Below are 15,315 nucleotides of genomic sequence, written 5' to 3' on the forward strand. Positions count from 1 at the left end.
TTACTTGGAGCTGTAGCAAAAGAAGTCTTTCATTTTCTCTTCACAAATTTGCTACCCCCTTACCTGTTCTGGCCAACAAATAAATCTCTTGCTGATGGTGGTAACTGAGGTCTTGCTTCCACTGCAGATGTAGTGCTCTCCATCCCTGGGCTTTGGGAGATAACCTTTGAGTCACCCTAGGTCAGTTTTTTCTGCGAGTTTTGGTTTCATCTCCAGAAAGGGAGGTAGCCTGTCTGGGTTATGGGGAGGCCTGTGTAAGTTTCGCATTGCCCGAGGTTGTCATGTGAGTAAAGTCTAGTGCCTTTGCCAGGCAGAGATTGTGTGCTTACTGCAGTTAGCGTGTGGAAGGTTTGATGATTGTCTACATGGAATAGGTATCCAAAAACTAGAGAGGAAGCCTCTGCGTTTCATAGCAGAGCATATTCCTTTTCTACATCACATTTTTACCTTCTGGTGCTGCAGCTCTAAAATGCCATCTTTAAGAAATAACTGCCCTGTTCCAGGAAGGACATATTTCACAGATTTAGTGTTTGTTTATTTTTGACAATCTGAGACTGCCACACGCAGAACAAGATATTCTAATCCACCTGCATCCATTACCTTGCTGTTAATTTGCCAACAAAACCCTGACTGTCAGCGGGGGCAAGAAAATGAAAATTATGGCATTTCTGCAGAACTGTAACCAATCACACTGGGTGGATTATCTGGATTAGGAACCCATTTGACCTGCAGACATTGAACAGATACACTAATGCTCAGTCGGTCTCATAGTAAGTATGTGTGTGAGGGGGAAAAGTTGGGCTCCTTAATCATAAACAGAAGTTTAATCCCTATGTGTGGCAGAAATGAAAATAGCACTACTAAGCACTGTGCAAACAGTAATTGCTGTGAGATCTGAGCTCTAGGTCTTGGAGCATGTCTTCCAGCGTTCCTTGCTTAAAGGATATGAGAATTTGGGGCTCTTTTTAATTTCCAACTGTTAGAAATCCTGAGAACAAGCTTCAGGATTTATGGCAACAGTAATGGTGAGAGGACAGGATTTTTCACTGCTGTTGCTCTTTAGCCTTTCTTTTTCCCCTTCAACACTGAAAGCACTTCAGACAACTACAAAGGGGAAGAAAGACCTATGCATTTGTATGAAGAATTGTATCTGTCTGAAAATTATATTCAGGAGAGTGTTAATGCAGAGCAACACCAGCATTTAACTTGGGATGTGTTGCTTTTCAAGTTTTGTCACAGGTCATCAAGCAGGCTATACCTAATGTTCTGCTGCTCCTTAAGTGCATTTTTTTTCTTGTAATTTGTTCTGTGATGACCCTGCAGTTCTTCCAGGTCTGTGCTTGCTCCATAGGTTTGCAATATAGTACCCGGCAGCTGGGTCTTATATTGCAGCTCCTCATACAGGGTCAGTCTTATCTGGTGCCCTGCAAGTTTTCCCTACTGTTATCAGGATGTGTATGCAGCAACACAGTTCAATCTTCTAAAGCAAAACTGTTTGTCAGCAGACAGAGAGCAGGCAGGTCTCCTTTGTTTTTGTAACCCAGATCTCTGCAGTCTTAAGTCTTGGGATTCTCCTAGGATCAAACCTTGCTCAACCCAAGCGGATAAAAACCTTTGACTGGGAAGAAGCAAGCGTTCAGCTCTTGGACCCTGCCACTGTTTCTGTTGGTGTGCTCATACCAGTTTGTCAGGTTGGATTTCTTATAAAACCCAATCCCTCTGCTTCAGCTCCCTTGCCTCGAGGGTCATCCTTCTGTTATTGCAGCCTTGGCTGCTTACTTTGCCAGACCCGGGTAAGAATAGCTCCCAGTTCTTCTTACTTGTGTGCTTAGCAGGGAGCTTGGAGGTTAACCTTGTCAGGACTTCTGTGTCTACAGGTAACTCTTCTGCTCCAGTGTATCCTTCAATACTGAAGTTTGTAGGCAAAAGAGTCTACAGCATTGTACATTGTATTCTGTGGGTATCTGTTATAGCATACTGTCCCTTAAGAAGGCAGGTGATAACAGAATTTTTCCAAGATACCCTCAGGTGATTTCTACACCCCAGTTCTTCCCTGCTACCCCTGATTCTACTGCTTTTCCCTTAGATATATGCAGGGATAGTTGTATTTCATTTCTGAGTTGCTCCTGTATCCTAAACAAAGAAGATACAGTTCATTATAACGACTTCAGTACCTCAATCAAGAGTTGTTTACGAAGCAGGGAAAATATGTTCAGAAATATGCCACACAGGCAAACTTGCAGGTGGTCAGGTCTTCAGAACTTTATATAATGCTTTCTAGAAGTACTTGTATGGTCTTTACCCAGGACAGCATTCTTTGACCGACACCTGTTGTCAGTTTTTCCACTTCACCATCAGTGCACCATCCGGTAAGATGCTCTCCGGTCTGAGGACTGCAAACATTGTTTTCTCCTAGATGAGGAATGCTGGGAATGGTTCTGAAGCTCTTCTTGTGCAGAAGGATCCTCTGCCAACAGTCCAGAGAGTTTTGCCTGGGCATGCCTTGTTGCTAGCTTGAAGATGCTAACACAAAATACCTGCAGTATTATGTGCTCACTGTCAGGAATACTGGGCCATTATCTCAGCAGTTCCTGACAGCCAAACTACTTTGTGCTTCTTAATGTTGCCTCCTTTTATTTTCCTGTCCATCTGAGTTAAGGGACTGCTGCCACCCCTCTGCTGTATTCCCAGCCTCTGTTATAACTTATCCTTTTTCCTTTCTGCTCTTTAGAGTAACAGCGAATCACAGTTCATTTGACTGTACATTAGAGCCAGAATTGTCTACTCCCATTTTTCATGTAGTGTCGATAATGCACGTTTTACATCCACATAATTCATTAGAATTGTCATTTTATTCTGGTCAGAGATCTGGCCCCCTTTTTTTTTTTTTTTTTTAATTTTTTTTATTTTTTGCTTGCAACAGTTCATGTCCTGTATTTGCTTAAGTATGTTAAATGTGCTAAGCTCATTTTGCAGTCAGTGTACTTGAATGTTTGCATTTCTGGTGACTATTAATTTGAAGTGAGATTGTTACAGCACAGATTTTTCATTTAATCTGAGGGTACTTGAAAGCTGTAGTTGAGGGAAATATCTAAGTTGTGCTGCTGTAAACTCATTGACTGGACAGGAAACTTTTATGCGAAGGCAGTGTGATGTATCTTTAAGCTCACCACCATTACTGAGAGAGTGAGGAATGCAGTGTCAGTGACTGCTAGTGGATATTTGCATGTTGGCATGCATGCATGCTTCCAAGCCAGCTTCTTTGGTTATTGCCATTCATGTGAGGCCAGCAAAGCAAGGGCACTTCATACATGCTGATTATTCAGCCCTGGTTTGATCCACAGGTCAGACAAGCTCTTCCCTGGAAGGGTGACCATCTGTATGATACCTCACAGCACTGCTGCGAGAGACACTGCAATCCCACATCCTCATTTCTGTTAGAGAGAAGCTTGTTTTCAAACCAGAAACAGTTTCAGCATCGCACAAAGATCTCTTAAGTTTCACCACTAATCCACTTTAAGGAAAAAGCCCACAACCCATGTAGTGCTGGGGAGGGAAATGCCTCTTTGTTTTTGTAGAGGGAGGCTTACACTGCAGGTTGACATTCCAGCAATATTAACTTCATTAAAGCAGGAATGCAGTGCAGCATTCTTGCAGTGAGGGAGGAGCGGGAGGATGCTTGGTTGAGGAGGAGCAGGACCATCAGGGAAAGCTTAGGGTGTCCTCCCCCTTTAGCCTGGTCTCTTATTGGGGTTTGCATGCAAACCCTACTAGTGACTTGATGTTCTCATGCTTAGTGTCTGGATCCTCCTGGGGTTATGTCTCTAATCTAATTAATAAGACAGATAAGCAGGGACTGTGGGATATGAGTAACAAGTAGCTGTACTATGGTGTAGCTGGCTAGGTCTTCTGGCAGCCTTTTCAAGGCAGAGTTACTTGATCTTTATGGACTTAAAAGCATGGGTGGTTTGGGCCAACATACCTCTCTCAGCTGCCCTGCCACGAGCGCTCCACAGATGGCTGTGGAGTAGCTCATTGCTCATTGAAAACCTGCTATAATGCCAGCCTGTGTCATTTCTCCATCAGCAGCATTAATGGTAGTGCAGGTTTTAATTTGGTTGAAATCTTTTATTGGAAACAGTTCACCTCTTTTCTTCCTCCTTTTTTGTTTGACATTAGAAATAAAAAGCCAAAGCCTGGAAGTCTGGGTGGATCTTTGGGTCAGAGGAGTGGTTGTGAAGTTTTTTCTTCTATTTTTTTTTTTCCCCCAACTTTCACGTTTCTCATGAACAAAGTCTTCCATTTGAGACTTATGTCACTTGTAATAAAAGTTTTCTGTTCAAGAATATGGAGTAGATTGACTAGTCAGGTGAATGTGCTCAGTTGGCGTTACCACTGAAGGACCCATCAAATCTCTTTTTATGAGACTTGAGAAGGCTTGAGAAAAAATTAATTGGCTGAGTTGTTTGTATTTGATAATTGGTAAGTAGCCCTACAAAGCACTGGCTTTGAAAGCAGCACAGAGCTCTTTCAAGATGATGTGCTGCTCAGACTGGCTCTTGTTCTTGCTCCCTTTCACCCAGGTGGAGAACAAACTCTTCTTCGAAGTAGGTCAGGTTTTCCTTCCTTTAATCCATCCTTTTGCTCTATGAAAGAGATTAAGTGTGAGTAAGAGACACCAAACTTTCTGAAGAGAACATTTGGATTTGATCCCCCTCTCCATTCCACAGAATCCCATTCATATGTAGAAGATTAAACCTGTCAAATATCTCTCCCTGTCTACTTGTTTATGTCGTTCTGGACCATGTTGCAACACGACGGTGAAGTGGAAGTTTGGATAGGGCTTACGTGTTTAATAAAATTACTGCATTACACTGATAGCATGGTCATCTTGGTAAGGTGATATTTTCTCTCTGTAAGTGACTCATAAAGGAAGGATTCAACATTTGTGGCAGTTTAGGAAATTCCAGCTCAGCATCTGAAGCATAGCCAAGCTTCCTTCATGCTGTCAGGAATAGCCTGTGCACTGAGTCCTGCTGCCCTTTCTTTCCCCTGCCTCTGTCTATTCCCTGGTCAGCTTTTGTTTTCAAGTGTATTGGTTGGAAACAACCAGTAGAGCCATCTTAGTACTTTATGAATAAGAATTTCTGCTTCTTGAACATTAAATGCTTTTCTGTCTTGCCTTCCTTCCAGATAACGAATATGTTTTCATAGACCTGGAGCAGAAGCTTAGCAAATACTTCTCAAAGGAATGGAAGAAAGAAACCAGCAAAGTAAGACAGGAGTTTAATTTTGGAAACTACTGTCCTTGAATGCCTGGTCCTGTTGATTAAAATAGGGTGACTATGGATGAGTTCCAGTTATATAAAAAAAAATATATGTTTGTTTTAAAGTAAACATTTGATGACCAGGAAGTTGCTTTTGTCATCAGATGTGCACAGCATGCCATGCACGGTGAGATTAATCTGACCAGCAAAGATTTTGAGCTCCTTGTGTGAAAAAAATTACCTGTATAAATATTAGAAGTGAGTGCCAAAGATGGAAAGATGAATGAGCTAATGAGACAAGATGTTCCTTTCCCTCCCCCTCTCCCCTCCTGTTTAAACAAGACTGTTAGTCTGAAAGGAAAGTTGTAGTGAAAACAACAGATATCTTACTGGCTTTCTACTAATAGACATCTCAAATGTGAAGCAGACATTGATGTCTCCCTTTGGTCTGTGGCTATAAGGAGTGGTGAATAACTAACCATTTTCCCTGCCAAACAAGAGGCAAGGAGTTAATGTTGGTCTGGTGCACCTCAGCCTCGGGCAGTACAGCCTGGCTGAGCAGCTCCTGCAGCAGCGCGTGTCCCTGCTGTATGATGTGGCGTGGAGCAGAGATAAGTGGTTAATTCTAGGTGTGTGCTGGAAAGACTGCAGCGGTGCGAGCATGCCTGTTGCGTGCCTGATGCGTTGGGGAAGGTTTTGTTAAACTTGCTGTGTTCAGCACTGATGTGTTCAGGGTGCTGCCAGGTGCTGAGCTAGGTAACTTTGAGCCAGGCTGGGCATTCCAAGACTATACTGTGGCTATTTTATCTAGCTCATCCTCTCTCAGCCAAACTCTTCTACTCCCCCTAAGGGTATTTTGCCATTCTGCCTGTCTAAATTTTTTATTATGCCTCGTCTGTGTGAGCCTTGGTGATAGTCAAACCCTCCCCAGAATCGCTAAAGGGCTACATTTGGCAAATGAAAAGAAGTATGGGGTGCAAGCTTGAGGAGAAGGGGATGTTGAAAGGCGGTAAGAGAAATTTTGGATGCTGAATGTTATTTCACATGTCTTCTGTCTTTGCTCTAGGGAACAGAGAAATTCATCCCTCCTTTTGTTGCATTCTTTAGAGTACAATACTATGTAGAAAATGGAAGGGTAATAAGGTAAGTTCTTTTCTGTGGTAGTAATTGTGTTTTGTGTTCCTTTATTAACATTTCTTTTAAAAAAATCATCTTGTGGAGGTTTTTCCTCTTGGTGTCTATATGTTGAACAGTCTCTCACTTGCATCTTTAGGCTGTATGAAAGGCATCAGATGAATATACCAAAACCAGCTATTTGGACTCCAAAGCACATGCTAATAATTTTAGTTCAGGTTTTTGTATCTGTGCAGTGCTCTGTGCAGTGTTCTCCTGGAAACAGACTTTCATAAACAGACAAAAGAAATGACTTCATAAGTTAGAGAGTTTTGCATTTGAGTGCGATCCATTCACGTGGAATATGGGCTGCCCTCAAAACACAGCCAGCCTCACTGCATGGTACAGAACAAAGGATGAGGTAGTTGGAAATGAACAACTGACAGAGTTGATTTGCATCAGCACTGCTGGCGTGGCTGTGACCCCAGGGCAAGCCAAGAGCTGGGATCACTCCAGTAGATTAAAATCTTTACTTAATTTTTGGCATTTGTTCTCATCTTAAACAAAGACTTTCTTTTTTTTTTTTTTCCTCTGTCCCCACCACCCCCCTGTTCTCTTTTTTTTGGATGCAGGAGAGTCTCTCTTCTGGAGTCTGTTTGATTGTTAGGTGTTCTTTGTTTACTTTTACTAAACTGAAGGGATTCAATAACGCTTTCCCACTCTGTATATGCATCCCTTAGCATCACAAGCTAATTTCTCTTGTACTAGTCATTTAATTGGAGGAGTTTGTGGAACAGTGCAGAGACACTCAGACATATGTGCTTTTACATGTAGACTGTATTGTCCAGCACTTTATCTATACACGCATGTCAACAGCATGCTTCCCTTGAGCTCTTACAAAGTATGTGTATATTATCAGTGGTCCACATGCCTTATCAGACTATCCCTATTTAGCAGCCTAAGGAAGAAGACCAAAACAAGCCCAGGGCTCCTGCATCTTTTGATCTACCTTGCAGGGAATTAGCTGTTGAAAAGCAACTTGAGCCTAAGGCAAGGTGAAATGAAAAAGCAGTGCCAGGTTTAGAGGGGAAAGGAGGGCAGGTGTGCAAGAAACAGGACTGGAATTCAGGGGAGATGGTTCTCTTGACTGCTATAGGCTTCCCAGAGTAACAGAAATGCTTGGTGTTGTCAGTCTCCAAACAGGTGTGATATGGTTTTTCTTTCATCTACCCTTGCCCTACCTCCTTAGATCTCATGCTTCTCAAGACAGAGGCTATTCTTTCTCATGTTTATACAATTCCTGTGAGAGAAGACCTTCATCTTGGCTTGGGGTTTCCCCACATACACTTAAATGTATCATGGTGGCATCACACACATCAGGGATCCCTTTTCTCCTAAGGAAGATACATTTGAGAGGCTTGAAGAGTGAGCAAGATTCCGCAAGTCAGGCTCTGTATGAGCCTGACATTTCTTCTCTTCCTTACGCAGACCTGTCTTTGTGTCTTTCAGTGATAAGGTGGCAAGGCAGTTCTACTACTGCCATCTCAAAGAGCAAGTACTTATGTCTCGGTGCAACCACAAAGAAGAAATCTACTTTCTGCTGGCTGCTTACAGTTTACAGGCAGACTTGGGAAACTACAGGGAGGAGGTCCATACTGGGAAATATTTCGAACCTCAGGCATATTTCCCACAATGGGTAAGTTTGAGGGAATCTTTCTGTCAATACTGTGCATGTAGCAGGAGCTATGTTATGCTGGTACCTAATTGCAGCCATACAGCTTCCCCAGCTTACATTATGATGATCAGGCAGAGTGACAGTGTCACCCTGAATTCCCCTCAGGAGTTAATTGCCCTCTGTGTTTCTGCTGGCTGTGGGTGACAGTTCCTCTTGGGCTATGAGGTGGGCGGTTGTACTCTTCCTTAGTGAGGGAATGTGTTGATGTCAAATGAATGATTCCAGCAGTGTGGCTTTTTTTCAAGTCATCTGTTGCTTAAAGGCTAGTGTACTTGCAATATTATGTCAGAATAATTTGCACAACCGAAGCCCTGCAGAAAACTACAGGGCCACAATGCCATGTGTAGCATGCCCTTTGGTCCTGGCTTTGTAATGCTTACCTCTGGGATGTATAGACCCAGACCCTAGAGGTAGTACTGCTGTGCATTGCCTTTGATGCCTACTTTGTTATTTAGTTGAGTCTGAATTGCATTAAGAGACAATCTGGAAGTGGTTTTACGTGTTGATTGGTAAGCATGTGTACCTTGGCTTGTGCCCTATAAGATGTACTAGCAGCTTAGAAGACCCAGAGTTGGCTTAACTGTTGAGTGAAGGCAAATGAGTTGAGGACTAAAGATTTGAGGAAAAAAAAAAAAGGTCTGTTAGAGTTGATTTTCTGCAGAAAATTCTGCTCTTGTGGTGAAATGGTCATGAGAGCTGTTGTCAGAATAGAAAAAGAAGCCAGGAAGCCAAGTGGAAGGTTTGGAGCAGGGGTTGTGGAAGGGAAGCAAGGTTAGTAGAATCTCCTTTATGCATGAGTCCCAGCCTGCCTTGCTGTGCTCTTTTCCCCTCAACAGCAGGTCTTCATCCTGCAGCAGGGCATCTGGCAAAGGGCAGCTGACAAAGGGCTGGAAAAATTGAGTCTGATGCACCCAGTTTATGGGGCATTTAAGTCTTATCACAGACTATTTTTCATTTGGCAAACATTGCAAAGGCCAAGGCAAAGCCTGGCTCACCTATGCTGAGCTACAGCCCCAAGCAGGTATGTGGGTGATTTATCATTACAAAGAGCAAAATCTGGCAGTCATGGGGACGCTTTGCTCCCTGCCCTGGGGCTGCTATGGGGAGGTACTCCTCCAGTGTGTGTTCTCTTCCAACACGTGCTGGAGATCACTGTGGAAGATCACTTGGTCGATAGCTGCCTTAGCTCTCCTACTGTTGAGAAAAGGCAGGTGCCCCTGGGGTGAGCAGCCCAGCTTTGAACTGTGGAGCTGATACTTCTTTCTGCTGACATTGCACAGCTGATGGCATCAGTGTTGTTCTTCATAGAGCCCAGTCTTCCTCATGGTAGGATGACTGATCTGGGGTGGCATGCAAGGAGAGAGAAGAGGTGTTAGTAAACAAGGGGCTTAATTTAAAATGGAAATGGGAATTGACTGATGGGGTCTGGTTGTTAGAGGTATGGACAACTGGCTTCTGGCTGGATGTTCACTGGTTACAGGTGGGATCTGGTTATAAATGCTCTGAGTAGCAAGGGATTTTGTGCCCTACTTACACTGGAGGCAGCATGTGTCCAAGCACAAGAGCTGGGTGCTCTCAGGGCAAGAATTAAAGGTCCAGTGCAGGTTTCTCTATTGCTTAGCAAAGCTGTGTGCCTGAAAACCACTCCAGACGCAAAATAGCTCAAGATAGTGTTATCTTCCCCTTTGAGGATGGAAATACTAAATAAGCCTAATGTGCAGTTTCTAGTCTTTAAAAAAAAAAAAAAGAAAAAATTCAACAACAAAGAGAGCAAACTCCACCCCACCCTGACCATAAAGCATTTCTGCAGTGTTTGGAGATGTTGCTGCTGATTGTGTTGGCATGCAGAGCTGTATTTGTTATCTGTCCATAAGTATTTAGGGATGCCAAGATTTAGGAAAACTGATTCCAATGCTTAAGAATGAAAAGGGCTGACACAAGCTCTGTGGTCTCAGACTGTTGTGATTTTGCCATCTTGGACCTGTTTGGAGACATCAGTATCGTCTGGGCTGCTTTAAATGCTTTTCCTCCAGGAGGATAGAGGTGAACATGAACAAACTTCTTGAGAGAATGTATGAACCTTCTCCTCCTCCAGTCTTGGCTTTCCTGTTGATCACAGCTGCCTCTCGTGGGCTTCACTGAAGAGTTGCTGACTTGTTTGTTTTCCTTCAGATAATTGCAAAGAGGGGGAGTGATTACATCTTGAAACATGCCCCAGAGATGCACCGAGAACAGCAAGGCTTGAGTGCAAAGGATGCTGTGCTGAAGTTCATTAAGGAGTCCTGCTTGTTGGAAGATGTGCCTGTCCACTTCTACAGGCTGCAGAAGGTTAAACAAAGAGCTTATTTCAAACATCTTTCCCCTCTTTAATTGGGTGTACTGTTTCATTTTTTTACTTTCTAATTGAGGGTCTGCTGCCTCTGATTTAGGGAAGCCAAACAAATTTCCAAGCTCCAAGGCCACTCCCACAAACAAAACAACTGCCAGTTTACATATGTAGTTGGAACCTTATTTTGTTCTCCATCCAATAAACTGGCCACAGGAATGGCGAAGCTTAGTTTTTGCTTAGTCTCTTCCTGTCAGTGGACAAAGTCAGTGCCAAAGAAGTCACTGAGAAACTTATTTTGTTGCAGTCCATTGAAATGGTGGCAGTCTGCTTTCATGCAAATGCCATGTAATAATTGGAGATGACACTGAATCATCCCGGCTTTCTTACCTTAATCCACCCCTGTTGGAGTGTCTGATACTTTTTCAGCTCTGTGTAACTTTTGGATTCCTTTATCATTGCTTGTTCCTAAGTCTTTGCCTTTCTATCCAAGCCTGCTTGAACAGGATTTGTTTCATTTTGATATGCTAAGAATGTAGGCCTAGAAAATGGACTGAAGAGCAGTTTTGTATTCCTCCTCAGTGAGTAAAGCCTGATCATACAATTAGGAATTGCAGGGATTTCTTTTTCCAAATGGAGTCACTGTACTTTAGGAGGCAGAAAGCATTTCTTACTGACTTTAAGCTGGAGTTCTGATTCTGCTGGACATGAGTAGTACCAGAGGAGTAGAGGGTGAGGTAAATGTGTTGGTGTGGGGTTTTTTATCTTGACAAGCCAAGTGAGGAAGTCTTGGTGTAAAGTTTGAGCTCTGTGACACCAGAAATTTTTACCCAATAGTTTTCATCCTCCACTTCCTCCTAGTAAGAAAAACGTGTGTTCCTATCTAAATCTGCCATGCCAGGAGAGAAACTGAGTTAACTGGTTCTGGATATTTTTTCTTTTTGTTTTCATCCTTAAGCAAAGAAGCAAAGGAATCTCCTAATTACTAAGCAAGTATTTTGTGTGAAAGTACAGTGTATGGAAAAACAAGGCAGTTTTCCAGCTCAGGCTTAAACACCTAAAAGCATCTGCTGTTGAGATAAAAACGTTAGGAGGGAAAGTCCCTGCAACTTTGGGCATTGATTAATTCTCTCTTAGCAAATGTATGCCCAAAGTCTGGTAAGTTCCAGGATGGGAACGGCTGTGTAGTGGCAAAGAGAGAGGACAGACATCAGTTCTGGTTTGGGCTCTCTGTCACCTGGAGAGTGAGAGCTGTGCATAGAATCATAGAGTCATTAGGGTTGGATAAGACCTCTAAGATCCTGTAGTCCAATGGTCCACTTAGCACCAACATTGCCCACCAAACCACATCCCTAGGTACTGCATCTACCCTTCCCTTAAATACCTCCCAGGCTGGTGACTCCACTACTCCCCTGGGCAGCCTGTTTCAATACCTAACTGCTCTTTATGAGAAGAAATACTTCCTAATATCCTAATATCTGAAATGTTCAAGCATACTGCAGACACGAAAGTAGTAAGAGAGTCTTTTGCAAATTGCTTCTGAGAACAGTAATTGTCCATGCTCTCAAATCACTTAACCTGTAGGATTCCCTTTGCAGAGAAGTTTATGGTATCTGCTGCTGTTGAAAAGCTGGAAGCCTCAGCACGAGGGAATTTGTAGGTGTTTCTAATCTCAGAATTTTTCAGGGATCAACAAGACAGAAACAGTAAAAAGCAAATGGCATCTGCCTGATGAGCAGTCCTGCTACCTCTCTTGCAGTAGGTGCCAGAACAAGAGCACGGTCTTTGTAGATTAACCTTTGACTTCAGGCTCTTCTGTTCTTTCAGGATAAGAAGGAGGATCGCCCGACGGTTATCCTGGGCCTGACCCTTAGAGGAATGCACATCTATCAGGTAACAGATTGCCATGAAAGCTTTCTGGTGTAGCATTAACTCTGTCCAGCTCCCCTGTCCTCCCCCCACCATAGCTCCTCTGCCTCCCCTGTGAGCGCCAGGCTCCGCATATCTCACGTTCTTGGTTGTTTGCAAATTCTTTGCACATCACTGACTCCACCCAGTACCTGCCAGTCCCTGTGTGACTGAGAGTTTGATGTGTTGCAGGAGGTGAACCATGTTCGTCAGCTCCTCTACGACTTCCCCTGGTCGCACATTGGGAAGCTGGCTTTTTTGGTGAGTATGACAGAGCCGCATCCATTTGGCAGTGGGCTGTTAACCTGGGATCTGGCATTGTCCTGCCCAAATTGCCATATCAAGTCTCCTCACCCATACACACAAGGCTGTAATTACCTCATCCACGTGGCTGTGAACATGTTCATGCTCACTTCCCTGACATCTCTTTATGCAGGGGAAAAAATTTGAGATCCAGCCAGATGGTTTGCCCTCTGCACGGAAACTGGTTTACTACACGGGCTGCCCCTTCAGGTCACGGCACCTGCTGCAGCTCCTCAGCAACAGCCACCGGCTCTTTCTAAATATCCAGCCAGTGTTGAAGCAAATCCAAAAGCTGGAGGAGGCTGAAGGTATGTGACAAAAGAACAGGTGGCTTTGGTAAGGGGAAGAGTACAGTATGTTAGACTGTGCTGTTGCTTCACAGTGGCTGCTCCCTGTCTAATTAATGACGTTTCTGTTTTATTTAGTAGAAGGTGAGGAACTAGACATGTTGGATTTGTTTCAAGTCCGTTATTGGAAAATGTTTATGGTCTCTGCCTTGCTAGACTCTGCTCAGAAAGTGCAAGTGTGAGAACAGCAAAGGGAGAATGTCTTTGTTTTAAGAAAAAGTCCTTGCTCTGGAAGCCCTCAAGGCCAAGACTGGATGTGGCTTTGGGCAACTTGATCTAGTGGAAGGTGTCACTGCCCATGGCAAAGAATTGAAAGTAGATGATCTTTAAAAGGTTCCTTCCAACCCAGACCATTCTCGGATACTATGATATTGTTTCTCAAAACAGTCACTGATGTTCTGTGTTTTAAGGACTGTGCACTTAAGTTATGTAAGCAATTCCTGCTTTTTCACATTGCCTTCATTCTGGAAGCCAGTATTTTCTGTATCGTAACTGCCTCTAGCTGCCTGCCCTAGTTCAGGAGATACTGGTTTTACTGTAATTATGACTATAATTCTGTTACAACCGGCTGGACATCCCACTGTCTGTTGAGCAAGCAGAATATAAAGCCATTTGTGCCTTTATTTGTTCAGTAGCTGCAGTAATTACTGTCTCACCATCAGGTTGTGCCAGTCCCAGAACTTAATGATATTTTTGCTGCCTTTCCTACTGTCTTCCTTAGAGAAGAAGCGCTACCGGGAATCCTATATCAGTGACACACTGGACATGGACCTGGATCCATGTGATAAGAACTCACGTGGCAGCGGGAGCAGTGGAGGCAGCCGGAGAGATAATCGTCTGTCACGTCAGTCCACAGGGAGTCATGGCAGCTCTCACACATCAGGCATCGAGGCTGACTCAAGGCACCGTGTGTCAGTAGAAATGTCAGTGGACGAGCCCTTTGGTATTGACCGGGTGCACAGGAAAGAGAAATCCTGCAGCTCAACCATCAGCTACGGAAGCTCTGGCATTGACAGTGGCAGCAAAGGAAGGGCTGAAGATGACTCTCAGGATGATGGTAAAGAATTTGGAGCAACTTCTAAGACTGCTTCTGTGTTCTGCAGCAGGATAGGGAAAAAATGTGTGAAGCAGCTTGGAGCAGAAGTGTAAAGCTAACACTTCTCCTGCTACTCTTTTCCTCCTAGATCTTGAGCTGGCAGTAGATGAGCCAGAGGAGGTGCCTGTAGATGAGCCTTTAGAGGGAGACCAGTTAGAGGAGGCCACTGTGGGAGAATCTTTTGAATCTCTTCCTCTAGATGCTGCTAGCTGCCAAGGTGAGATGGCTTTCTGCTACTGCACAGTGCTTTTCTTTGGGCTGTAGCATCAGGAAGATGTTTGAGAAGCCAGATGTAATCTGATAGATCTAAGAAAGCTGCATCTTCCCCCATATGAAGTACCAGCACTAATTACTGTCCTACTGCAACCGTATTTGAAGTCAGCTCCTCTAGAGATTGAAGGCCAGCAGTGCAGCATTGCTCTCCTCTGTGCTCCTCAAGATATCCCCTTTCCAAATTTTAACAAGTTACTGTTTTTTTTTTCCATTAATGACAACAAGATAACTGATGTAAACCTTCTGTGAAGGAATTTATTTTAAAAGATTGTGTAACACAAGGCAATCAAGAGGTTCAATCATAGATTAGTGGGCTAGTCACAGGAATTAATATAAGCCACAAAACTTCACCTGATACAGGAGAAGGATAGACAGTAGGTTAATACAGGAGCTGTCTGGCTTTAAGATGCATAGCATTCACAGCACAGCAAGGCTGGTGAATATGGGACAGGTGAAAAGCTGTTTTTTTGCGAGTTTTTAAACATTAGGGGCAAAAAAAAGATGTTCTTGTGAGCAAAACTCCCAGAGCACTGAGGGTGCTTAGTGATGTATGCTTATATTTATTGGGTAGCACATTTTAAACGTGGCCTGTGAGAACAATTCTCACTTTTTTCAGCCAGTAAAAAAATCAAACCTGTAATGCTTCTTATTTTCTCCTTTTCCTTTGCAGCTATAAATCAAGAATCGCTGCCTGTGGTGCAAGTCACACTAATAAAAATGAGAGGTCAAAGTGTGGAGTCCCTTCAGCAGGTGAGTGTGGGGGCCTTGAACCAAAGTCTAGGGTAATGAATACAGCTGTAAATCAGGTGAAACAGATAAGTCTGTATTTTATTTAAATGGTGTAACCAGGAACAGTTGTTCGATAGCAACCGCTGTCATGTATAGGATGGGAGCAATGTTTGAGTCTACACAAGTATAGAGAGATTTGGAGTGACCAACATGGGAAT

At 43.5% G+C, this 15,315-nt stretch overlaps 1 protein-coding gene across 4 annotated transcripts in view; it reads left to right on the plus strand.

Annotated features, from left to right (window-relative positions):
* Positions 1-15,315, plus strand: part of FRMD1 (FERM domain containing 1) — a 33,375-nt gene that overhangs the window by 14,305 nt on the left and 3,755 nt on the right. For 2 of the 4 annotated variants that reach the window (XM_015858003.3, XM_015858002.3), the window contains exons 4-13: positions 5,194-5,273; positions 6,334-6,410; positions 7,890-8,076; positions 10,288-10,443; positions 12,269-12,334; positions 12,542-12,610; positions 12,786-12,960; positions 13,721-14,056; positions 14,184-14,312; positions 15,039-15,118. In XM_015858003.3, the coding sequence (XP_015713489.2) occupies positions 5,194-5,273; positions 6,334-6,410; positions 7,890-8,076; positions 10,288-10,443; positions 12,269-12,334; positions 12,542-12,610; positions 12,786-12,960; positions 13,721-14,056; positions 14,184-14,312; positions 15,039-15,118 (1,355 nt within the window). The remainder of the gene's footprint in view (positions 1-5,193; positions 5,274-6,333; positions 6,411-7,889; positions 8,077-10,287; positions 10,444-12,268; positions 12,335-12,541; positions 12,611-12,785; positions 12,961-13,720; positions 14,057-14,183; positions 14,313-15,038; positions 15,119-15,315) is intronic. The other 2 variants (XM_085541368.1, XM_015858004.3) reach the window with 1 other exon arrangement.

The sequence above is a fragment of the Coturnix japonica genome, chromosome 3, assembly GCF_054131305.1.
Source record: "Coturnix japonica strain WE chromosome 3, WE-NBRP24, whole genome shotgun sequence".
Taxonomy (NCBI): Eukaryota; Metazoa; Chordata; class Aves; order Galliformes; family Phasianidae; genus Coturnix; species Coturnix japonica.